The sequence below is a fragment of the Pristis pectinata genome, chromosome 30, assembly GCF_009764475.1.
Source record: "Pristis pectinata isolate sPriPec2 chromosome 30, sPriPec2.1.pri, whole genome shotgun sequence".
NCBI classification, from domain to species: domain Eukaryota; kingdom Metazoa; phylum Chordata; class Chondrichthyes; order Rhinopristiformes; family Pristidae; genus Pristis; species Pristis pectinata.
The window spans coordinates 8,338,375-8,363,883 of record NC_067434.1 but is presented as its reverse complement, the minus strand read 5'-3'; the positions used below and the strand labels follow the sequence as shown (position 1 = coordinate 8,363,883).

The 25,509-nt window shown below is 40.9% G+C and overlaps 1 protein-coding gene across 1 annotated transcript in view; it reads left to right on the top strand.

Annotated features, from left to right (window-relative positions):
- Positions 1 to 25,509, top strand: part of LOC127584565 (uncharacterized) — a 72,905-nt gene that overhangs the window by 6,149 nt on the left and 41,247 nt on the right. The window contains exons 2-6 of the mRNA XM_052041338.1: positions 4,689 to 4,804; positions 6,109 to 6,249; positions 7,870 to 7,930; positions 8,194 to 8,353; positions 24,031 to 24,228. Coding sequence (XP_051897298.1) covers positions 4,689 to 4,804; positions 6,109 to 6,249; positions 7,870 to 7,930; positions 8,194 to 8,353; positions 24,031 to 24,228 — 676 coding nt within the window. The remainder of the gene's footprint in view (positions 1 to 4,688; positions 4,805 to 6,108; positions 6,250 to 7,869; positions 7,931 to 8,193; positions 8,354 to 24,030; positions 24,229 to 25,509) is intronic.

The following is a 25,509-nucleotide window of genomic DNA, read 5'->3' as shown; positions in this document are numbered from 1 at the left end:
TTAAACATTTATTTCAGCCAATTTCTGTTATTTGCAGTACAATCAAATAAACCACATAGAAGTTTAAAAAATAGGAATAGGAGTAGGCCATTTGATCTTCAAGCCTGGTCCTTCTTAACTATATTCAGTAGGTTCGCTTCCACCACCTCCTGTGTTAGAGAACTACATAAGTTCTTCACCCTCTGAGTTAATTAATTTGTCCTCAGCTCAGTCTTAAGTGTCTTAACTGATATCCTGACACTCTGAACCCTCGTTCTAGATCCCCCAGCTATTGGAAACATCCCCCCTGCATCCAGTCTGCCAGCCTGCCACCATTAAGAGCACACTCTGCTCTCTGCTTTTTCTTATTGAAAGGGATAATTCCACCTTTTGCCACTTGGTACTGCATCTGTAATGAATTCGCCCATGTACTTATCTATATTACCATGAAACCTCTTTGCCTCCTCCTCACAACTCACATTTAATGTTTTGAGCAAATTTATGAACATTACCATCTAAATAACTGATGCACCTCGTGAATAGCTGGGGCCCACACCCTGTGGAACTCCACGTCATCACCTGACACCTCAAGATAAAGCCCTATTCATTCCTATTCTCTGTTTCTGCCTATCAATTAATTTTAAAGATAACTGTTAAAAAATTAGTGTTAAAGATGTAGCATTTATACCAGGCCTTAATTTATAGTTTGGAGCATGTAACAGAAAAGTTTATTATATTGAAATAATCTTGAACACCATGAATGTATTTTAAATTTTAGCCAAGATGTAATGGATAGATTATAAATTAGTGGGTAATCTTACAGAAGACATTATCTCAGTCAATATTTGGTGTCCAATATTGGAACTGATGATGTGAATGTGATATTCCAGCAAATTTAATAAGCAGGTTAAATTATATCATCTCCAGCAAAATTGCACATCGTTTTACTTTACACATTAATTGCTTATAGTGATCAAATAATCCAGTTCAGAAATGTTTAATCTTGTTATTTTATGTTATTTAGATCAATTAATACAGACAGGGGCCTTGTAATCTTACATAGGATTTATCCAAGAATACAATTAACTGTAATAAACCTGCATTAGACAGTTTTTTTATTGAGGGTTTCACATAGGTTAATAAATAACAAGTAGGCTAGTATGTGTTATCTCACCCACAAGCAAAAACATAATTTTAAAGATATGACATTTACACCAGGCCTTGTGGTATCTTTTTCTCCACTTCCATTTCCTGCTGTGACCAATGACAAGTGGGCAAGGTGGTTTTCAAATACTGAAGCTAGTTAATTGTTCAACTTTTGCAATATTTGGAGATGTGCCATCAAGACTAGCTCATTAAAAAACAATCATCCAAGCCACTTTTAATGTTCATGTGATTTGACTGTTGATTAAATAAAGGTCATGTGAACTAACTCCTTTGCAAATTCTCTCTGCAAAATTTAGGCAAAAAGAGCGATGGAATTAGACACTTTATGACCAGGCCCCTTCCCCAATTCAACCTCTCCACCTTCATTCACTTCTCCATCCTCATCCTCCCATTACCCCAACACACCCCTGGTCTCAGACTGAGCCAGAGGGTTGGGAATTTCAGCTCCTGTGGCAAGGAGAGGGAGTAATGCAATAGCTGCCTCACTGGTGGGCAGGTGTACAGGAGGTCAGCAATTGTTGAAAGGTTCCATGATGTGTCCAATCTCTGACCAAAAATGAGGTGTTGCCTGTATCTACCTGAATGTAGGTTGGATGGTCTGATCCATTGTGTATGTGAGAGTGAGAGGAAGGAGGGGGAATAAGCGAGGGAAAGGAAGGTGGACTGGAAGTGACCAACAGAAGCAAGATTAGGACCTGGAGACAGAGAATGAATAAAGGACTGAGAATGGTACTCAACATGGGGAAAACTGAAACAGAACCCCTAAAACTCAGCCAACTCTAAACATAGATATAAAGAAGGAAAGGATATTAAAGATATTAAGATATTTGTTTACAAGTCACATGTACATCGAAACACACAGTGAAATGCATCTTCTTGTGTTACTAAGAATGTGCTGGGGGCAGCCCACAAGTGTTGCCACTCTTCCCGCGCCGACATAGCATGCCCACAGCTCCTAACCTGTACGTCTTTGGAATGTGGGAGGAAACCGGAGCACCCGGAGGAAACCCACACAGACACACGGGGAGAACGTACAAATTCCTTACAGACAGCGGCGGTAATTGAACCTGGGTCGCTGGAGCTGTAATAGTGTTATGCTAACCACTACACTACCGTGCCTCCCAAGGGATGATCAAAACTGGATCAAAGTTGAAATGGAATCTGGATCAGGAACCAGATTACCTGTATGTGGACATCAAGAATCATTGAATCATTACCGCATAGAAGGATGCCATTCTGTCCATCAAGTCTGTGCTGGCACCTAGTGAAGTAATCTAATTCAGTCATATTCCCCTGCAAATTATAACCCTGGAGTGTCAATCGTGGTCACAGACAGAGCGCAGGTGTTCTGCGAAACGGTCACCTAGTCCGCGTTTGGTCTCGCCAATATAGAGGAGGCCACAATTGGAGCACCGAATGCAGTAGATGATATTAAGGGAGGTGCAGGTGAATCTCTGTCTAACCTGAAAGGACTGGTTGGGTCCTTGGATGGAGGTGATGGAGGTGGTGTAGGGGCAGGTGTTGCACCTATGGCAGGGGCAGTGGAAAGTCCCCGAAGTGGGAGATGATTATGCTTGTGGAGGTCAATCATCCCATCCCTGGACATCATTGCAGGAGTTCCTCAGGATAGTCCTACATAAATCATGTTCCATCCATCATAAGGTCAGAAGTCGAGATGTTTGCTGATGATTGTACATTCACAAATTTTCAGCAAATGAAGGAGCCATGCCAGCCTACAACAAGACCTAGACACCATGGGCTGATAAGTTAAGGTGGCTCACCACCTTCTCAGGGGCCATTAGGGATGGGCAATAAATGCTGCCCTTGCCAATAAATGCCCAGAAGCCAAAAAATGATAATAAAAAATCATTGTTAATAGACTTGGATCAGTTCCAGGCTTTAAAAGAACTTCTTGAAACCGTGCTTAATTATATAGACAGTAATAGCTGCATAAAAAGAGCATACAAAATGCCAGATCTCATGGCTTCAATCATAACAATAATTTTAATGTATTAATCTTCCTTTACAAAAAGGAACGGCTAAACAGCAAACCAACGGAATTGCCCATACCAGGAATTTACTCACCAGGGATTGAACTGATCATTAAAAAGAAGTCATTAAATAGTCACAGCTATAGATAAAAGAGGAAATTAAATCTTCAAATTTGTTGTTATCATCAATATGTCACTATTGGGAAGGACAAAAGAGCCCAGAAAGTTCATAGTTTCAGACAGGCTAGTTATGGTAGTTTCCAACATAAAAAGCAAGCTGTAAAACATTCAGTTTTTAAAGTGGAATGTCATTCTTTCCATCTACAGCTGCGTCTTATGACATAGGCATTAACTGAAATAATCTTACAAAAGCTTTCAACATCAGTTCAAATTGTGATCTCAGCTCCCCAGAACTGACCGTTAAATCTTCTGTCAGAACTTGCACTTGACAAACAACAAGAGCCTCAGTTCTCACAGCACTGATGCATCCAAATTGAAGATTTTCATCTTGTCTTAAAGTTTTACAAAAACATTTTGCCAGAAAGTGGAGTCCCTTTTCAAATCCGGAGATGAATTTAAATGGACTACGGGCAGAAAGAAATCTGTGAATACATGTTCACAACTTATTAAAAATAACAAAACAAATTAACAAGACCATAAAAAACGCAAGCAATGCACTGGGACTTATTAGAAGAATGGAATTCTAAAACAGAGAAGTTATGTTAACCTTATGTAACCCTGATTAGATTGTACATGGAATACTGTGACTAGTTTTAGAAAATGGATATAAGAGGCATCGGGGAAGGTGAAAAAAATATTTGGAGGATGTCAGAACTGAGTGCTTGTATCTAGATGAAAGATTGAATAGATAGAACGTTTTTTACTAGAACAATGTCAAGCAGTGGCCTAATATAGATCTTGAATATAATGCAGGTCGATATCGAGATTTTTCCACATGGGCAAACTGGGAACTGAGGCCATAAATATAATGGTCAGTAATCAATCCAATTGGAAAAGTAGGAGGAAGTTTTAAGCCCAGAAATTAGTTAGAATGTGGAACTTGATAGCACAAGATGCAACTGAAGCAAACAAAATCAAAGATTTTTAGAAAAGAATATAAATATGCATGAGGGAGAAAGGAATAGAAAGGTATTCAGAGAGGGTGAGATGAAGAACGGTGGAAGGGGCTTGTATGGAGCATAAAGATCAGCTTAGACCAGTTGAGCTGCTACTGTGTTGTAAATTCTTCATAATTTAATGCTAGTCTGGAACTGAATAGACTATATTACAGCAGGACCTTTCCTTTCCCAAAAGACCTTGGTGAATCACTGAGGGAGAGCAGCAGATGCTTTCAGCGAAGGACTCCAAAGGATATCTTATTTAATACTTCCCAACCCTCAATTCTAAAAGTCAAATTATTTCAACATTTACCGTATTTCAAAAGTACTCCATTGACTATGGATACTTTGGTTCATCCTGCAGATGTGATACCATGTTAAATAAGACAGCACTTGTTTCTCTATTCTGATTAAAGTGTTTTGTTTTTTTCAGTGAAATGGATGTTGAAGCTGTTGAAAACAAGATAAGAAATACTGTCTTAGCTAAAAGGATTCGAATTTCTGAGTACTTTGGAGATTATGACAAATTACATAGTGGTTATATAACAAGTAAGTCAGAAAAGCTTTTGATAAAAACCCAAGTTGAAAATTTTTCAGTAAGACACCCCCAGCATCTGACAGAACATTGTACTATATGAATACTATACAGAATATTATATTGTATGATACTATCACTATGATTGCCATTCAGCTGCACTGTTCAGTGGGGCTGAGTGATGAAAGCAGCAGAATCAAGTTTGTGAGTCTGAGAATTGCCAGTAAAAGAAAGACACACACCCCACAACTTACTCCTTATGATTTTTTCACTAGTCTGGCCCTCCATTCCTCTATGGCAGATTTCCAATGTTAGGCAAACACTTATTCTCTCCCACCTCATCCACCAAGAGAGAAAATAATCCTGACTCAAAAGGGGGACAATTACAGAGAAGAGAAAATAGAGTAAAGCAACATTGCAATTTGGTCCAAATCCCATCATGGAATCTTTATTCTACCCACGAGTCTGCTCTTTCACTCCTTCATGTTGTGTACCCACTTCTCACTCTTGCTCAGTCTCTCTTCACTGGGCACTCATTTGCTCCTTAAGTTCTCAGTTTCATCTCTGCACTTCATTGCGATTCTTTTTGATCTTAAATGTTTTGGTTAGAATTTTGTTATCTTCGTAAGATTTAAAAACAAATATATATTTCTATCTATCTGTGTGAATATGGGCATGCTTTGCCCATTTCTCCATACTTGGTTTTCACATGACAAAGTATGTGTGTTTGGAGATGAGTTAGGTCTTGCATTCACCTGGCTCTTGTGTGGAGTTATTTGTCCATTTCCTTTATTATCACATGAATGTGCTATTGGTAGGTTTAGATAACTAATGCAAAACCCTGTGACAGATCATGCGGTCAATATAAAACATTTCCAACATAACTACATTAACCTAGATAACACAACATTGAGCTGATAACACAGAAGTAATGAGCTATTTGGTCCCACTGGTCTTTACTGGTATTTATGCTCCACATGGCCCATGTCCCATACATTTTAGATCAAACTTCTTTTCCTTCCTTGCTCTGGTTCTTATCCAGCCTCCCTTATTTGTATGTATGATGTGCATCAACTATGTCCCATGGTAGTGAGTTTCCCTGTTTTTCTCTCCTGTAGGCAATGTCAGATACAGTGCCAAATTGCAAAACCAATTGATGTCCCAGCTGCATGGTGCTAGCCCACCAAAGGCTATGTTAGAACTGTATCGTTTTGAACTACAATATTGAATGTGCTTCCTACCAAGGAAACTCTTTCATATGATAGTCAATGGCCTATTACTTTCATTCTGTAATGCCCACTAATTATTTGTCTTACAGGATCTCAGTTCCTACGATGCTTGGACCAAACCATAGGGATTCGTCTCACTCTTGAGGAGAGCAATGCCCTATTTAGTAAATATGACTTAAAGTGCAACGGCATTATCAACTACAAGCACTTCGTTGATGTCATTGATAAACGTAGGTGATGATGACTGGTGGGGGGTGTGGATGTTGGAGAAACTGGGGTGGAGATATATGGATAATGGGGATAGAAATTTCTCCTTGAAAGCATGTTGTAGGTGCAGTATAGAAATGGCTGCATGCTCAACTCTGCTTCTGAAATTTAGTTCCATTGAGCACGTCTTGCACTGGAAGCGCAGAATCTTTAAGTATGTACTATCGTCTAAGCTGGGAATTCTGACATTTAAACATTCCAGTCCCTTCTCCATATTAAATTGTTTAAGCCAGGGATAGTGCAGCTGTTTCACTACTCTGCCCCAGCACTGACTATAGTCCAAGCCTTCTGATACACCAGTATGAAGTTTTTTCATTTTCCATTTCAGTCATTCTGTAGACCCTTTCAGATTGTCAATTAGTTCTAAATTAAGGATAATTTTGCGCTACATAACATACCTAACAGAGATTGAATTGGAGACTGGTAATTCATTTCACATTGGCCACTATTCAAGGCCACATTTGACTCCAGATCCCAGAGGTGAAAGGACAAAGCCACCATGTCCAAGTTGCAAATGACTCAGAGAGAAGATGACAAATGAGTTGTATCAATCAGTGGTAGTCAATGCTGGATCTCACCTTATTTAGAGGACTGGAGATGATTGGATGTGTGTTCACAGTGTCCAAAAGTTAAAACTTAAAGAAGGAGGCTTGGAATTATTATATTATTGCAATTAAGGCAACATGGTTAAGGGGAGAACAGGACAAGCAGCTTCCAGGTTATAGAAGTTTTTGATGTGGCAGAGGGGGAAGCAAAAGAGAGGGGGAGGGTGGTCGTAGTCATCACACTACAGATTCAGGAGAACATCACAGTAATAGTTAGAGAGGATATCCTGGGGGGATTGTCCAATTAGGCCATTTGGGTAGAACTTAGGAATCAAAGAGAGGGGTGATCATGCTGTGGTTATAGTATAGGCCTCCCAATAGTTAGCAGGAATTAGAAGAACTTGTAAGCAAATCATAGAAAGCTGTAAGATTGTGTTATAGTAGTTCAAGGGGCTTAGAGTGCCTAATTAGTGCCTTAAGGAGGGGGCAAGATATGAACAATTGAGAAAGACACGCTGTGGAATCCTCAGCTTCTCCAGACTGCACTGTGCTTATTAATATCATGAAATGTTAAGACAAAGTACAGTTTTCAGGCAAACCAGGAAGAGTTACGACATTTTAATCACGGATTAGAGATACAGTCAAATCTGCAATTTAACTTCCTTTTTATCCATACCTCAAGTTACAATGTAACTACTGTTTACGGTTAAGTAATAACATCCACACCAATAATGGAGGCTGGGAAGTAGAATTAGTTTGGGCACAGAAACAAAATGGAGGGACTACAGCGCCACCACTTGCAGGAGGGTGTGATTGCAGCATGATCTTTAAATTAGTCCCTAGCTACAAATGTGAACAAGAAACTAAAGGTTGGAAAGACTGACATGAAATGGACGCAGAGACAAGTTTTTATTGTATTGTAGCTGGGTACTATGGGTCATTAATTTACAGTCAGAAAATATTCTGCATTTAAGGTGATAAACTAAGGGAAGTAAATGAAAACATCTGTGTTTAATTTGTTACCTATTTTATCAATAGGTTTCAGTCCAAATGAGATGGACAAAGATCCAAGTCTTCAGATAGTGAAAGCTCCAGAAATGTGAGTAGATAGACACTCATTCAGTGCTTGTGATACACAAAATAAATATCTCCATTGCCAGTCCTACAAGCCAAAGGCCATTCTGTTCCCATTTGAAATCACATCCCCTTTCAGCTAGGTTTAAAGTTTTGTCATGCAGTCCAAATAAAGGAGAATAAAGTCTTCTTCCAAGGGGAAATGTTTTGGAAATTTGTAAGAAATTCAAATACTACAACCCATGGTGGGAACATTTTAACATGTTTAATTTTAATTTGATTTCACAGTCTTCAAGATATCAATCCTGAAAATGATCCAGACATCATGAAGTGCTATGAGACCATCATGAAGCAGCTCTCTTTTTATTATAAATACCATGGTATTGATGTTTTGCCACCATTTAAAGACTTAGACAAGCTAAACTCTGGAACAGTAACAGATAATCAGGTAAGATTGGTGGTGATTTATCCAAGGTAAAACATATTTCAGTCAAGTTCTGATTTAGAAACAGGATTATCTTCTACAATAATCAGAGCTTCCATTTGAATAGCACATTTAAAGTAGGAACATTAACCCAAGAACTTGGCCAAAAATTTTAAGGAGCACTTTAAAAGAAGAAAGAGAGATGGAGTCACAGAAAGGCTTAAGGAAGGAATTCCAGAGCTGCAAATGATGCATTGGATTTGGGAAAGGGTATGATATCAGAATTACCCAGATAAATGAGTGGATTGTAGAGCTGGAGCAAAGTATAGAGTTAGGAAAGAAAAGACCTTGAAAGCAACGATGAGAACTTTATTACATATTAAAATTCAGGGAATATATTTCAGAACAGAAAGATTACAAAGGATGCACATTACATCAAAGCTCATCAGATTCACTACATTATACTCTGGAGAGTTTCTGGAAATGCTATGTTTAGGCTGATTATTATATAAATAACACTACAAATCACAGGGTTATTCCAATGATCACTATGTGTTTCAGGGATGGACTGCATAGTTCTATAGATAATCTTCAGCTCAAATATTGTGACCAAGAGTATGATAATAATTCTGCGAGGTTGTTCCGACATTTGCTCAGTGAATGATTGGGTGCAGTGGACAGTCTGCCAGCTGGAAAGCACTCATTTGGAACTGGTATAGAAGTGTTGGGCATGTTGTTTTGTTCTCCCTCAAACTTTCCATGACCAAGAGGGAGACACAAGAGACTGCAGATGGTGGAATCTGGAACAAAAACCAAACTGCTGGAGGAACTCAGCAGATCAGTAGCATCTGTGGAGGGAAATGGACAGTCAATGTTTCCATTTGAGACCCTTCATCTGGACTGAAAGAGTGGAGGGGAGATAGTCAGTATAAAGAGGTGACGGGGAGCAAGAGCTAGCAAGCTATAGGGGATCCAGGTGAGGAGGGGAGATTGGCAGATAGAGGACGGAGAGTGAATATAGTGACAGAGACTGAAATGTGATAGGTGGAGGCAACAAAGGGCTGCTGCTGATGGAATCTGATAGGAAAGGAAGGTGGAGAAAGGAACCAAATAAGGGAGGTGGGGAGAAGAAACGGGAACAGTGGGGAGAGGGGACCCAATGGAAGGAGTGTGTGGATGATGGGCAGATGGTGGAGGAGAAGAAAGAAACTGGGTGATAAGGGGCTGAGGGGGTGAGTGTTGGGTACGTGTAGGAGGAAATGCGTAGATCAGAAGAGAGAAAGGGACAGAGGAGGATAAAAGTCCATGGCACATTTGGGAGAGAGAGGCCTGGAGCTGTGGGAGAGAAATGGAAAGGGGCAGAAGGTACTGACACATGGCAGAGAGGATAGAACATAGGACATGAAGACCATTGGGAGAAGAAATGAATGGAGTGTAAATACCTGAGATCCTGGCTGGGACCGAACTGGGAGGCCTGGAAATGGAGCTGGAAGCCACAAGGGACAAGATGGCGGTGAAGACAAGCACTGAGGAAGGGCAAGTGGCTGTGGTAGCGAGTCTGGGTGAGAACAAGGTCAAAGGGCAGGAGAGCAGTAGAAATCACAGAGGGGGAACAATGAGAGAGTCTCATAGAACTCCCATCGAAGAGAGGAGGTAAACTTCTTCAAAGTGGCCATTGCCTTGAAAAGTCTTCACAGTGGAGTAGTAAAATGGAGACATAAGAGACTGCAGATGCTGGAATCTGGAGTAAAAAACAAACTGCTAGAGGAATTCAGCAGGGTAGGCAGCATTTAAGGGGGGAAATAACCCACACTGCCTCCCTAATAAACCAACCCCTACATAACCACCCCCAGATGTATATATATAGTTTATCTGGAGCAGTATATTACCAGATATATAACAGGTTGTTAGTGTCTCTTTCTTGGCTGCTGGTGCATGGGACTTTAGTCCTGGCATTCAAGGTGTACACTAAATAATTGTCCATCTTGTCTGTCCTGCCTTCAGCACAGTTGTGTGCATACACATAATTTGATGGCCTTTTGATCCCCATAACGCCACATATTTTATATGGACATTACAAAAATGGATGGCAGAGCAATGACACAGACTGCAACAGGATCTGCAAGCACACTGTGTCTTCATGCTAACTTCTCAACTTCCAAGCTCCCGAAAGCTTAAACTGACACAAAACTCCTATGCCTAATTCTAAACTGCATCACTTTCCTCTCATCTTGAGCTGCTTTTATATCCATTGTTGTATCCATTGCTTTTATATAGTTCTAAGCTTTTATTCATTCAGTTATTTAATCATCTGACTATTTCTTTATTTATTTGTTATCTATCTATTTATATATCTATTTATTGGTACCTCAATGTCACTAGAAAGGCCAGCATCTGTTGCCCATTCCTAATTACACTTGAGATCAAGGTGTTGGTGATCTGCTTTCTTGAACTGCTGAAGATACTCCCACAGTGCTGTTTTGTAGGGATTTCCAGGATTTCGACTCAGTAACGATGAAGAGCTGGCAATATACTTCCAAATCAGAACGGAATGCAACATGGAGAGAAATTTACAGGTAGTGCTTTTCCCATGTGCCTGTTGCTCTTGTTCCTTTGGGTGACAGAGGTTGCACATTTGCAAGGTGCTGTCAGGGAAGCTTAGGTGAGTAACTACAATGCATTTTGTAAATGGCATGCTCCGTGGCTACTATACACCATTGGTGGAAGGAATGAACGTTTGGGGTGGTGAATGGGCTGCTAATCAAGTGCAGCTGCTTTATTATAGATAACATTGTGCTTCCAGACAGCTGTTGGAGCTGCTTTAATCTAGGCAACTGAAGAGCTTTGCATCCTGAAATGTACCTTGTAGATGGTGTAAAGACTCTAAGGTATCAGGAAGTGAATCACTCGCCACGTTATACGCAGTCCTTGACCTGCTCATTTAGCTATGGTATTTACGTAGATGGTCCAGATGAATTTATAGTTACTGGCAACCCCCAGGAGGTGGATGGTGGAGGAGTCAGCACTGGTAATGCCAAGGGAAGGTGGTTAGTACCCACTTGTTGGAGCTGGTATTTGCTTGGCACAGTTATGGCATGAATGTTGCTTGCCACTTAGTTGATGTTTGAATGTTGTTTTGGTCTTGCTGCTTGCAGGCATGGGATGCTTTATTTATTGAGGAGTTGCTAATGGAATTGATCATTGTACAATTATCAACTATCATCTTTACTTCTGACCTTATGACGGAAAGTTATTTATGGGTGACACAGTGGTGGAGCAGTAGAGCTGCTGCCTCACAACTCCAGCAACCTGTGTTCAATCCTGACCTCTGGGTCTGTCCGTGTGAAGTTTGCACCTTCTCCCTGTGAGCGTGTAGGTTTTCCCAAGAGTGCTGTGGCTTCCTCTCACATCCTAAAGAGCTGCATGTGGGTACGGTAGTTGGTCACAGTAAATTGCCCCTAATGTGTATGTAAAACTTTGGGCTATTGATGGGAATATGGGGAGGGTAGTTCACAACTAAAAGTAGTTGGGGAATGGGATTGCACAGTAAATGGGCATACACTCAATGGACTGAATTGTAGACACAGGAGATTCTGCAAATGCTGGAATCTGGAGCAACACACATGAAATGCTAGAGGAACACAGCAGGTCAGCAGGTCAGGCAGCATCTATGGAGGGAAATAAACAGTCAATGTTTCCAGTCGAGACCCTTCATCAGGACTGGCTGAAATGTCTTCCTTCTGTGTTGTGAAGAAAGAAATATGAAGAAGCAGCTGACAATGTTTGGGCCTAGGACACTGCCCTGTGGTGATGTCCTGGAGACAGGATGATTAACCTCCAACAACTATAGCTATCTATCTTTATGCAAGATACAATTCCAACTATTGGAATGTTTCCCCTTTGATTCCCGTTGACTTTACTTGGGTGCCTTAATGCCACACTTAGTCAAATGCTGCCTTAATGCTAAGGGCAGTCACTTTCAACTTCCCTCTGAATTTCAACTCTTTAGTCCATGTTTTACAAGGGCTATGATGCTGTCTGTTGCTGAGTGGTTCTGGCAAAACCAAAGTGATTGGTGAGTAGTTCATTGGTGAGCAAATGCCACTTGATAGAAAATGGTAATTAGCTGGATTGGAGTTGTCCTGCCCTTTGTGAAGAACATGGAAAAAGGTCCAGGTGTGGGTCACAAGCCTGCTCTGTCATTCAGCAGGATCACAGCCTTCTCAACACCATTTTTCTACAGAGACACAAGAGACTACAGATGCTGGAATCTGGAGCAGTAAACAATCTTCTGGAGGAAGTCAGTGGGTCGAGCAGCATCTGTGGGAAGAAAGGAATTGTCAATGTTTCGGGTTGAGACCCTGCATCAGGGCCATTTTCCTACTCTTTCCCTATATCCATTGAGTCCTTTAATATCCAAAAATATTAGTCACTGTTTTGGATACAATCAATAATTGAGCCACCACTGCACTCTCATGTAAAGAATTCCAAAAATTCATTACCCTCTGAGTGAAGAAGTTTCTCCTCATCTCAGTTCTAAGTAGCTGAAACCTTATTCTGAGACAGTGCAACCTGATTCTGAACTGCTCAGCAAAGGGGCATATCCTCCTCATGTCTACTATGTTGAGCCCTCTAAGATTTGTGTATGTTTCAATGAACTGGTACATCTAAACCCTAGGGAATAGAGGGTTAGTCGACTCAACCCATCCTGATGTGACATACCCCACTTCCAAGGAAGCAATCTGGTGAATCTTCACTGTATTTTCTCAGTAGCAAATATACCCTTTTTAGAAAAGGAGGCAAAAATTCTACACAGTCCTTCAACTGTATTCTCACAAATGTCCTATATAATTGTAGTAAGACATCCTTACCCTCGTACTCACATCATTTTGCAATAAATGCAAGTGATGTCTTTCTAATTGCTCCTTGCTTTCAGAACAGTGTACGTTTGCCCCCAAAGTCACTATGAAGACGATATTTCCCAATCTCTAGCCATTTTAGAAATACTCAGCACTTCTGCTTTTACAACGACAGTGGAAAACGCTACATTTTTTCACATTCCACACATTCCACAAGTTGTTAATATAGTTTGCAAATAGTTGCAAGCCCCAGGCACAGATCCTGTTAGGATTCTCATCCAGATGTCAAATCCCTTCATGGTCTCATTTCATCCACCTTGGTAACCTCTGAGACTTCTGCCATGTCTGACCTTTAGCACTTCCAAAGTTTCCATCACACCAGTGGCAGCAACTGTGCTTTCAATCATCTAAGCCTTAACTACTGGAATTCCTCTCCAAAATATCTCTGCCCCTGCACGTCCTTTAAGATACTGTTTAAAACCTACCTGTTAATAAACCTACCTTGACAAGCTGATGTTTTGTCTATCTTCCTGATACTAAAAGAAGTCATTGTCCCCGGAACTAATTAACTTAAGTTAGCTGTTGTTAGCTGTGGTTTTAGTTCTGACATTTGTCATTAATTGTACAGGTCCACTGCTGAGCTTGATCATAACCTGGTTGCTTTTTTCTTCCTCACCCAAGACAGTGCACATGCTCAGGTCTATGCACAAGAATGTTAAATAATACTCACAGTGTTCTTAAAAGGAAAATGCAACAACATGGCATTACTGTGACATAAAAACATAACAATACTAAAGCTATGAGCAATAGGATTCCATTGTTCCCTTTATAACATTCTGTCCCAGCTTTCCAATTAAGCAACAACTGCAAATAAGAACATAAGAACAAGAAATACAAGCAGGAGTAGGCCATTTGGGCCCTAGTGCCTATTCTGCCATTCAATAAAATCATGGCTAGATCTCTTAGAGTGCCACTTTTCTCCACTAACCCCATATCCTTTGAAACTCTCAATATCCGGAAACCTATTGATTTCTGTCTTGAATATACTGAGCAATTGAGCCTCTACAGCCTCCTTGGGTGAGGATTCTGAATATTCACCACCATCTGGGTGAAGAAATTCTTTCTCATTTCTTCCTTGAATGGCCAATCCCTTGTTCTGAAACTATGGCCCCTGATCTGGTCTGCTGAATGTCCCCTCATATGCCAAACCCATTGAGCATAATTGGAGTAAGACATCCGTTAAACACAAAGTCAATAAAGGACAATATACTGTTTGCCTTCCTAATTGCTTTCTGAATTTGCATATTCACATTCATATTGTGTATAAGAACACCCGTCTCTCAGAACGCCAACACCTTTCAATTTCTCACCATCTATAAAATACTCCACTTTTTAATTTTTTTCGACCAAAGTGGATGAGCTCACAGTTTTCCACAAAGTATTCAATCTGCCTCATCCTTGCCCATTCATTAAGTCTGTCTATATCTCCCCGAAGCCTCTGCATCCTCCTCACAAGCCATGCTGCCACATAGCTTTGTATCATCAGCCAACTTACATATATCGTACATGATCTCCTCACCCAAATCCTTATCAACAGCTGGGGGCCCAGCACTGGTAGCTGAGGCACCCCATTGGTCACAGCCTCCCGATCCAAAAATTACCTGTTTATTCCTGCTCTCCGTTTTATATCTATAAACCAATCCTCAATCTACATCAGTATTTTACCCCCAGTACTATGCACTTTAGTTTTGTCTAATAATCTCTTGTGTGGCTCCTTATCAAAGGCCTTTTGGAAGTCCAAACACACCACATCAACTGGATAGCCCTTATTTATTCTGCTAGTCACAACGTCCAACATTTTCATTATGTATGATTTCCCTACCATTAATCCACATGTACTTTCCCCAATTTATAATTTCCCAAGTGCTCTGTTACTACTTCCTTCATAATATGTTTCCGTGTTGCATGGTTACACTTTCTACCTTCCAATCTGTGGGAATGACTCTGCAATCTAAGAAAATTTGGAAGGGGACAACCAGTGCACCAACCTCCATAATTGCCTCCTTCAAAACTCTAAGATGTATGTTCCCTTAATTTTTCCAGTAATTAATTCCAGGAGGCTTTCTGTGCCTTCTAATGTGGAAATAGACATAAAAATTTGTTTATTTTCCTTATTAAAATTTCTAATTTCGTAGTCTGTAATAGACTGACCTTTTCCTGATCTTTTTCTTGTTATATACCTGTAGAAGCTCCCACAGTCTACTTTTACATTTCTTGCTAGTGTGTTCTTGTTTTCTGCTATCCCTTTCCCTTAGTCCTCCTTTACAAGGTTCTGAAATTTTCCCAGTCCTGTGGTTTTTTTTGGGTAACTTATAAGCCTTTATATCCACTAATATCTGTAACTTCTCTTGATAGCTACAGCTGGATCACCTCTCCTCTTGGATCATCAAGTGACATTAGAAAACAGGTTATTATTTTACTCTTCCCGGTGAACATATTTAAATGCATTGTTGTTTTAGCAATTTGTACTACTTACTTTTTTACTAAGCCACTGTACTTTACATGCATCTCCACCAGTGAGATAATCATAAGCAATGTACTACTTCTCACAGTACATAAAGAGATATAGTGTAGGAATAGGGAAAAAGGTTGGAACCAGGAAAATAACATATACTCTGGAATGGTTCCAGATGAGAAGGAGCAAGCTGTACAAGTAGGTTTTTACATTTTGTTGAAGTGTCAGGCACTTAAATAGTACGGCATGACCCACTGCCAACATTTTTCAAAGTGAGCTTGATCCAGGATGAAAATTAACTTAAATTTCTTACCAGGATGGTGGTACCATTAACATATCATTAACCCATTTGTAACCTTTGTATTGGCCACTTTCATTCCAGCACACTGTGCCAGCCCATACTAGCTTACTTTCAGCTCTGATTTGATCATGATTGAATGATCCACTGGGTTTCATGAAGGTGAGCAGTTATGAACCTGACATTCCAGTATCAGTGCTGATTCCATTTTTGTTCATTACAGCCAATTTTGAGGTGGGTGGTTATGAAGGTGAAGGCATGAACTTAGTTTAAATTTAGTTTGGACATATTGCCATGTTTGTTTTTAAAACCGTCCTCTCAGACTGTTCCTTTCACTTAGAATGTTCATATCCAAACTTTGTGTTAGTAGAGGTGACTCTGAGCCTCTTGGTTGTCATGCCAACATACATATTTATTTACAATAATTCTGTATGAACATACATCATTACACGGAACAAGATAATAACATAGGGCGAATTGAGCCATTGGGTGCCATGCCAACCTATAAACTATACAGTGATTGGATGCCATTTATGTAAAGCAATTCAATACTATTGGGCAATATGCCAGGACAATTAGAATGCATAGCGATTTCATCGTATGTCATGGGTATAGGGTTTAGGTTTTTAATGGAATATATTTTTCTTCTGTTTTTTTATCAATGTTCTGGAAACTGATTTCTGGAAATTACATGCACTAGAAACAGGGTTGAAATTCCCAGACTCATTAATATATAATATCTACAAAGAGATAAAGAGCTGAATTAATTCAGTCAAGAATTGCTGGATTTTTGGAGAATTGGTTTGGAACTACCTTGTGGCTGTGTGAAGGAAGTAAGTTTATTTCATGCACAAGCTGCACTTTTATGGTTGATAATTTCAGTGTTGCAGCTGGGTCAGGTCTATTGTACTCCTAAAGCTAAACCTAGTGGGATGAGGCTGCTCAGTCTCAAATCTTGTATATTGTGCATGAGTGTTAACGAGACTTAAGTCGTTTGCTCAGTATTTGTGTGTTCGTGAGGAGTATTCAGAATGCTGATTTATAACTCTTTTGGTAGCAGATTGCAGTGATATACTCACTGAAGATAAACAGCCCAAATGGAGGTACAGTCAGACTCTGCTAAGAACTGACTGGGTGTTACTGTTATCGAGTTATGGGGAAATCACAATATGGAAGTAGCTCATTAGCCCACACTATCTACATTGGTATGCTCTCTGCATATGAACAGGTCTTCTAAAAACTGCTGGATTGACTCAGTGCTGTCCTTAGGGAAGGGAATCTCTAGGTCTGTCTTGTCTGGTCAGGTCTGGGGCAATGGTATCTTGGTATCTCAATGTAGGAATGCCTCAAGTTGAATCCATCAAACTGTGCAATCTGCTGACTTAGGTTCAGTGTTGTAGTGAAACCTGCCACCATCCTAAATCTCTGTGCCTCAAGATTGACTTTGGCACAGGCAGTGTCAGCTTACACTTGACTGCTCAGTCACCCAGGCAACAGGTGTCTCATTCTGTTGTGCAAACATTTCCACAGCAGTAAGAGATGGCTCAGTGGTAGCATCTTGCTTCAGAGTCAGGGGCTTCCAAATCGGAGACTTCAAAAACTGGTATAGTGGTGACCAATGGACATTGTAATTATAGCCAGGTCTGAATCTGAATTGGACAATGTCCTGAAAGTAAAACGTTAAAGCCCCCAGATATCCTCGTATTTCAAGATGGAACAAAGAGGCACAAATCAGTTCTCTGCTCTTGGTACTCCAGTTAAAAAAAAGGGAGATATGAATTTGCTCGAAAAGTAATTGGTGTGCCAGACTTTACGTCATTGTAGAAGTCATATTGGAATGAAAAATCGTTTTCCTGGCTGTCCTTGCTGGGTGTTGTACTCAAGCAATTAAGGTAAGAAACCAGCATCCCATTAGTTCCAGTGCTATCCTGTAGAGTTGTGGAATTGGGTTGGTTAAAGCTGACAATTTAAGGGCCGTGAAAAGCAACATAAATGAGGGTGTAGATCACAGAGTCATTGAGTCACACTCTCTAGTTCTTGATTCCTCAACCCTGGGAAAAAGACTGTTCGCATTGGCCCTCTCTATGCCCCTCATGATTTTATACACCACTATAAGATCACCCCTTATTCTCCTTAGCTCCATTATAAAAAGCCCCAAACTGTTTCACCTCTTTCCATAACTCAGTCCCTCGCGTCCTGGCAACATCCTCGTAAATCTCCTCTGCACCCCTTCCAGCTTAATGGCATCTTTCCTACAGCTGGGTGACCAAAACTGAACACAATATTTTGAATCACCAATGTCTTGTACAACTGCCGAGAGCTGAATGGGTATCACAGTAATAGAACTATGGCAGAATTATAAATCGGAAACAGCCCACACAACCTACACTGGTGTGCTCTCTGCCATGAACAACTGTCCCAAAAGCCACTGGACTGACCCACTGATGTTCGTAGAGAAGAGAACCATTGAGCCTACCTGTCCTGGCCAGGCAGCTGCAGTGCTCTGTTTGACTCACTTCCTCAGGGAAAGAAAATAGGTATTCCCAAGAATGGATCAACGTTAGACAAATGTGCCCTGTTCTGGTTTCAATCCCAGGGCTCAGAGGCAAGAAGGTAGTGCTGTTCTAGGCAAAACCGTCTAGACCAGTCCATAGTCTCTTTTTCTGTAAAATAAATTAAAATTGTTATTGAGATGAACACTCTTACAGACTGGCAGTCCCTCCTGTACATCTGGAACACACCATAATGCAATCCAAAGAATTTTGTATTAGTTCCAATGGCTCCCATCGGAGGGAGCTCCAGTATTCACCCAGACTTGACCATGCAGGAGGGAGAGCTTGTGCTCAAGTGTAGTCTAGAGGCTTCTGCGGAGGAGAAGGGCGAAGGCTAGGGAAGGCAGAGATGTCCTGCATGCCTGAAGTAATTGCTAATGTTATGTGGAGGAGAGTGCCAATGGTAGCAGTGACTTCTTGCTCCATCTGAGTAGGGATTAGGCAACAATTTAGGTATTAGTTTACATTCTTAAAAGAGGGATTAACCCTTCAAAGGCCTAGAATCCAATATTTAATTTATAACATATGTTCTGTGATGGATGTTGAATGAATAATTTGCCTCATTCCCCTCGTCTGAGTTCTAATTTGATGAATTTAGAGACACTCCCACTCTTTATCTTGCTCAGTCAAAGATCTAGGGGAGAATGCCAATGGGGAGAAAACCAAAGTTTTTGGCAGTACATTTGTTAGATTAGCTTTAACTCAACTGTAGCATCAATGCATCATTTCTGGGTTTCCCAGAGTAGGGGCGATGACAACTGGCACCCCACTATCTCAGCTTAACTATTCCAGTTCATGTCCCAGTTTTGCAGGGTAAAGGCAGTGAAACTACAGGTGTTCAGTGTCATCATGCAGTGACAGTGGCTGCTGATTTCAATGCTTGCATAGAAGAACAAGAAGTCATTAAATTGGGCAACATTCCTAAGGGGCCTGACAACGTAGATGCAGAGTTGATGTTTCCATTGGATAGGGTGTCTTGAACTGGGGGTCATAGTTTCAAAATAAAGGGCTGGTCATTGAGGACTGAGATGAGAAGAAATTTCTTCACCCAGAGGGGAACAAATTTTTGGAATTCTCTACCCAAGAAGGCTGAGGAGGCTCAGTTGCTGGGTATATTCAAGACAGAGTTTAATAGATTTTTGAATATTAAGGGGATGAGGGATGAGAGGTTAGTGCAGGAAAGTTATGCAGAAGTAAAGTTCAGCCATATTGAAAGGCTGAACAAGTGCAAAGACCTAAATATCCTGCTCTGGCTTCTATTTCTTATGTTAGGTCTAGAGCAGTTCAAGAAGATGGCTCAGCATCACTCTCTTAAGGACAAATAGGAAAGGGCAGAAAGTGCTGGCTTGCCAATAACACCTGGAATTAAAAAACAGCCTTTAGGTCATGGATTGGAGCAGACTGCATCTACCTCAACTGAAATTGTTGGGGTTGCATCTCGTAGACTCCTATAGGAAAAGGAAGGGCAAACATTTGTAGTCCCACATGGAATGCAAACGTATGTTTTACGTTATGCTATAGTATTAAGTATCAGTTGTTTGGATTCACATAAAAAATGATATTTTGGCACTGCTTTCTGATCTGCAATGTATACGGTTAGTGGCAGGTGTGGCTTTTCAATGCTTGGAATTAAGAGAGTGTGGGCTGAAGCTGAGCAATGGGGTTTGGCTGAGGCATGCTTGGATGATTACAACCACCCAGCTTCCAGACAACCTTACATATGGACAAGCTCCCATAATATTAAATTCAGAAGCCTGATGTAAGAACATACATACGTTCCTATGAATGGCAGAGCTATTTCTCTCTCTCTCTCTGCTTTTAGTAATTGTTCCTTCTAATCAGTCTTAGTTTTTGATTCATTACAATACTATTGAGGTATGGTTACCACATACAATGAATTTTGTGAATTTTCTGACTTATGAACAAAATCGACTTATGGACATCTGTAAAAACCGAACCGGTTTGTTACCCGGGGACGGCCTAGATTCTGTTGGTGGAATGGGGCCAGGAAAGAATGATTTCCATCCTGCTATTTGGATGAATTCCTGAAGGCCAACTGAACTTTGTGGTGATGCGGTATTCCAGTATCTTATGCAGCAATGTGTACTGCTCCTCAGATTTTTCCTGGATCCATATCTTCCTCCTCCTTCTCCTCCAACATATCTGAAGAGCCTGTGTCCTCCCTGGCATGTGTTCCACCCTCACTGCTGCTATTGACTGTTGCAGAGCAGGCTACTGTAAAGAAGGCTACCACTGTTTTTGAGACCCTGGCTGGTGCAGTAAAATATACAAAGTATTTTCTCAGCATTCATATTGCTTGCTCAGTCAAATTTCTGGTGGACAAATAGTTTTGGCTTTAACATCCTGGTAACATTGCATGGGTCCCACATTCGAGTTATCAGCCATATGGCCAGTTTTCAGATAGGTGTCTGTATGTTCCATATGCAACAGCTTGCATAATGTTTTCAGAGGCTTGAATGTCTTAGGAAGTTTAGATTGCCTCTGGATGAATGAAGTTTGGCAGCTGCTCAAGAACCTTGCACAGACCAGGAGAAAGATTCTGTGATTAAATGCTACCCGAACATTAGCAGAGTGGAAAACTTTCCAACTGATGGGAATCTGGGAATATATCTGGAGTCATGTATTTTGTCTGTTGCACTTGTGGGAAGCTAGCTAAAGCTGCAAACCCATTCATTCTGTCATTGTCCACCCTTGAAAAGAAAGCACCAGTCATCTGATTCCTCAGTGATTCCTTTCTCTGCAAGATTCATGGTTCAAGATTCATTGTGGTCCTGGAAGTATCCTAAGGTGAAGGTAATGTTCACTTTCACAGTCACTGCCCAGCAGGTACGCTGGGGAGAAGGTCTTCAAGGAGATTGCAAAGTTCTGGTGCCACCTACTGGAGTATCATGGACTTCTTCAGGCACATATTTTCCAACCTTGACCTCCAAGCTGGGTGTACATGTTATGCTGTCTGGTGAGCTACACCTCTCTCATTAGCCCTTCTCTTGTGTGCCACCCACAGAAAAGTAAGGAGCAGCCTGCTGCTGTTCCTGAGACTAGTGGTTGTCAGCTGTGGTCTTCACCTGGGCCACACAGTTTTGCTGGACAAGAAGAGCCCACCGTGAGGTCTCAGTGGAGAGCTGTAAGCTGCAATAAGCAAGTGTTCAGGTCAAATGTCTAAACTTGAGCAACTGTGCTGACAAAGGTTAGCACAAATTGTAACAAGTTTTGATCCAAGTTTGCAAAAGTGAAGCTGCAGTAATTATTGTGAGATGATATTGTCAATTTCTCAATCCGTGTCCAATGCTGCTGAGCTCTGTTTTGTTCATTCATGGGATTACACTGCATTGGTAATGGCTCAATGGTGCAGCTAATTGAGCTGCTGCCTCAGCTCCAGCAACCCAGGTCCATTCCTGACCTCTGGTGCTGTCTGTGTGGAATTTGCACAATCTCTCTGCAGGTTTTCTCCAGGTGGTCTGGTTTCCTTCCACACCCCAAAAACTGTCTGGGTTGATAGGGTAATTGGCCCCTAATGAGGTGAGTGGTAGCATCTCGGGGAAATTGATGGGAATGTGAGGAGAATAAAATGGGATTCATGCAGGATTAGTGTAAATGGGCCTGTTTCCATATGGTGTGACTCTATGATTCTATGACAAGCATTTACTGTCATTCCCTCATTGCCCATAAGGAGGTGGCAGTGAGCTGCCTTTTTGAACTGTTGCAGTCTTTCTGGTGAAGGTGCTTTTGCGTTCCAGGATATTGATCCTGTAGCAATGATGATGTGTGCATCAGAGAGAAAATTGAAGGCGGTGACATTCCCATGTGCCTGCTACCATTGTTCCCTTTGGTGCTAGGAGTCATAGGCTTCTACCATAGTGAAAATGATAAGTTCCAGGAGGCTCAGGGAACTCGTGCCCTGTGCTAAATTCACAAGCTGCTATTAAGATTGCTCTTAATGAATAACATTTAAATACAAACCTGCCTTTCCTGTTACAGTTTCCTGATCACAGCTTAGAGCCCTTGGACTGAATCCCAGACTGCATTTTCACATTGGATTTTGTTTTGTCACCTTTCCCATTGTGAATTTAACATGCTGCCTGCTACAAAGCTCACCCATCTAATGGGTTAAAGCTCCTGCCCAGATTCAACTGGGACAGGGTTTCTCATTCAGCTGTCACAGCATGGAACTCCAGCTGAGGAAAAGGTTCCTTTCACCCAGTCTACAGGAAGCGGGTGGTGAAACCCACACAAGGCATGTAACCAGGGGAATACGCAGGAATTTATCTGTGATTGCTAATGTGGGTTGGAGGAGTAGTGGGGAAGCACAATAAATGCACAGATATATAATACACATTTGCACATGCATCCTCCATATGTTTGATGGTTTTGCATGGTGGGAGATAGTGGTCTGTGGTACTGCTGCCCATCACTTGCATTCCCCAAGTCACTCGGGCCATATCATTCCAGGAAGAAGTAAAGTTTTCCCATTGATTTGTTTGGTATGGCGACTCATCCATCTGAAAAGATGAAAATATATCCATATTGGCAAAAGACACAGGGTGGAAAACCTTTTTACTCTGTGAATGGTTATGATCTGGAATCTACTGACTGAAAGTTGGTGAGCACAGATGCAAATGTGGCCCTCAAAACAGAATTAAGTTAGTATTTGAAGGTAATATTTTACAGGGTAATAAGGAACAAACATGGAATTTGTGACTGACTGGATTGCTCTATAAAGAGTCAACACAGATTTGATGGGATGAATGGCCTCCTGTGCTATTGCAATTTTTTGATACTATGGTATTGGTTTATTATTGTCACATGTGCCGAAATACAGTGAAAAACTTCTGTTTGTGTGCCATCAAGTGCTACAGTTACAGAGAAAGTCCAGTGCCAGTAGACAAATAAAGTGCAAGGACCATGATGACATAGATTGGGAGATCAAGAGTTCATCTTTTTAGCATTTGAGAGGTCTGTTCAAGAGTCTGATAACAGCGGGATAGAAGCTGTCCTTGAGCCTGGTGGTACATGCGCTCACGCTTTTGTATCTTCTGCCCAATGGGAAAGGGGGGAAGAGAGAATGACCAGGGTGGGAGGGGTCCTTGACTATGTTGGCTGCTTTCCTGAGGCAGAATTCACAACTCCATGCAATTTCTTGTGGTCTTGGGTGGAGCAGTTGCCAAACCAAGCTGTGATGCATCCGGATAGGAAGCTTTATATGGTGCATCTGTGAAAATCGTTAAGAGTCATCGGGTACATGCCAGATTTTACTAGTCTTCTGAGGAAGTAATAATTTGCATTTTATACTTAATTATAATATGCTCAGCACATAACCTGAATTATTTTGCAAGCACTCTTCCGTTAATGAGTCCAACATACAGTGGTGGAATTGATTCCCTACACTGGCTGTGATATTCTAAAGTTAATTAAATATTCATGTGTAACCTAAGATTTCCTTCCCATTTCTTCTGCAGTTCCGTCGTGCCATAATACGTCCCATTGGTCTGTCAGATGAAATGGTGTCAATGATTGCCTCTCATTATGCAGTGCCAGGGAAGCCTGGCTTCATCAATTACATTTACTTTTGCAATGATGTTTGCAACAGGATCAAGACCATGGAAGCAGACCATCCAGTTAGACCAACTATTCCTTATGGGTACTGGCCACCTGAGGTAGGTGCTAGAACACGACCCAGAGTTTCACTACTCAGTTGGGTCTCGGTGTTCCATGGGGTTTGGATATTTTTTTAGTTTGTTTCTTTGGGTTTTCTTGTTTATCCTTTGGTCTTGGGTTTTGCTTCTAAATGTTTGATTTAGGTTTCACTGTCTTCAGGTTTCAGTGCTTGGATTTCCATCTGTGGTATTTGATGTTCATTTACATTTCTGTATTTGCATTTTGATGCTTTGGTGTTTGCTTCTTGGTCTTTAGGTTAGGTTTTTGTTTGCACCATTCCATGTCTTTCCATTTATTTTTGTTGTTTCTTATGAAAATATATATATTTTGGTTTCAAGGTGTTTGACTATTTTCAGAGGGGCAACAAGACAGGGAACGAGGGATTGGAATTGGGATCTGAAATATTTGTGGGGTAATTCTGATCATGTTCACAATACAGAAAAAGGCCAATGATAAGCCTTGTTCATAGGTTATCAAATTTTACTCCATTAATTAATTAGGTAGATGCACTGACGTAACCTCTTGGTTCACACAACACAGTTAAGGTTAGGGATTTATTCTTGTTAACCCAAGGATGAAAATCCCTAACCATGCCACCCCACATTCCCCTATTTGACTGCCTGATGTCTACTTCGCAATACCTTCCTACACCAATTAGAAAGTGAACAGACTTTAGTTAAACAGCTCTCCCCCAATCCAATATTTTTGGAATTAGCCAGCAAAAGTGTTGAATTAAAAGTTAATAGGAAATCCAATGTTTTGTAAAACAAATTCTCATGATTTTTATTCTAGCTTACTTGAACCATAGTCCTTAAGTTTAACCTTTATTACTTGTAAACTCCAGGCCAATCCTGCAAGGCTGAAAAGCTGAACTTATAGGCCTATGGAGAAAGAGGCTGCGCACACAGACAGATGTGCCACTTCCCTCAGTTAACAATTGGTCCATGACGCAATAAGCCCTCACACTTGGAAGGAATTCATACAACACTGACAGCATATCCTAAGGGTGGCCACCCCCCAGTTTCCTCCTTGTAACTAACACTGTTACCGAAAGCTTGTCTTGAATGGTTGTTACAACAATGTGATGCCCCCAGATGCACAGTGCAGCTTCTTAGTTGGAATCATTGATGACTTCTTGAAAGGGATCCAATGTGACATTTACTGGCTGCTTTCTGGAAAAGGAACATGTGGCTGTTATCATATTTTCCACCAGGGATTGCATGATTAAACACTTCGGCAAGAATGACAATACCTGGCAAGTTACAGGTCAGTACTCATCG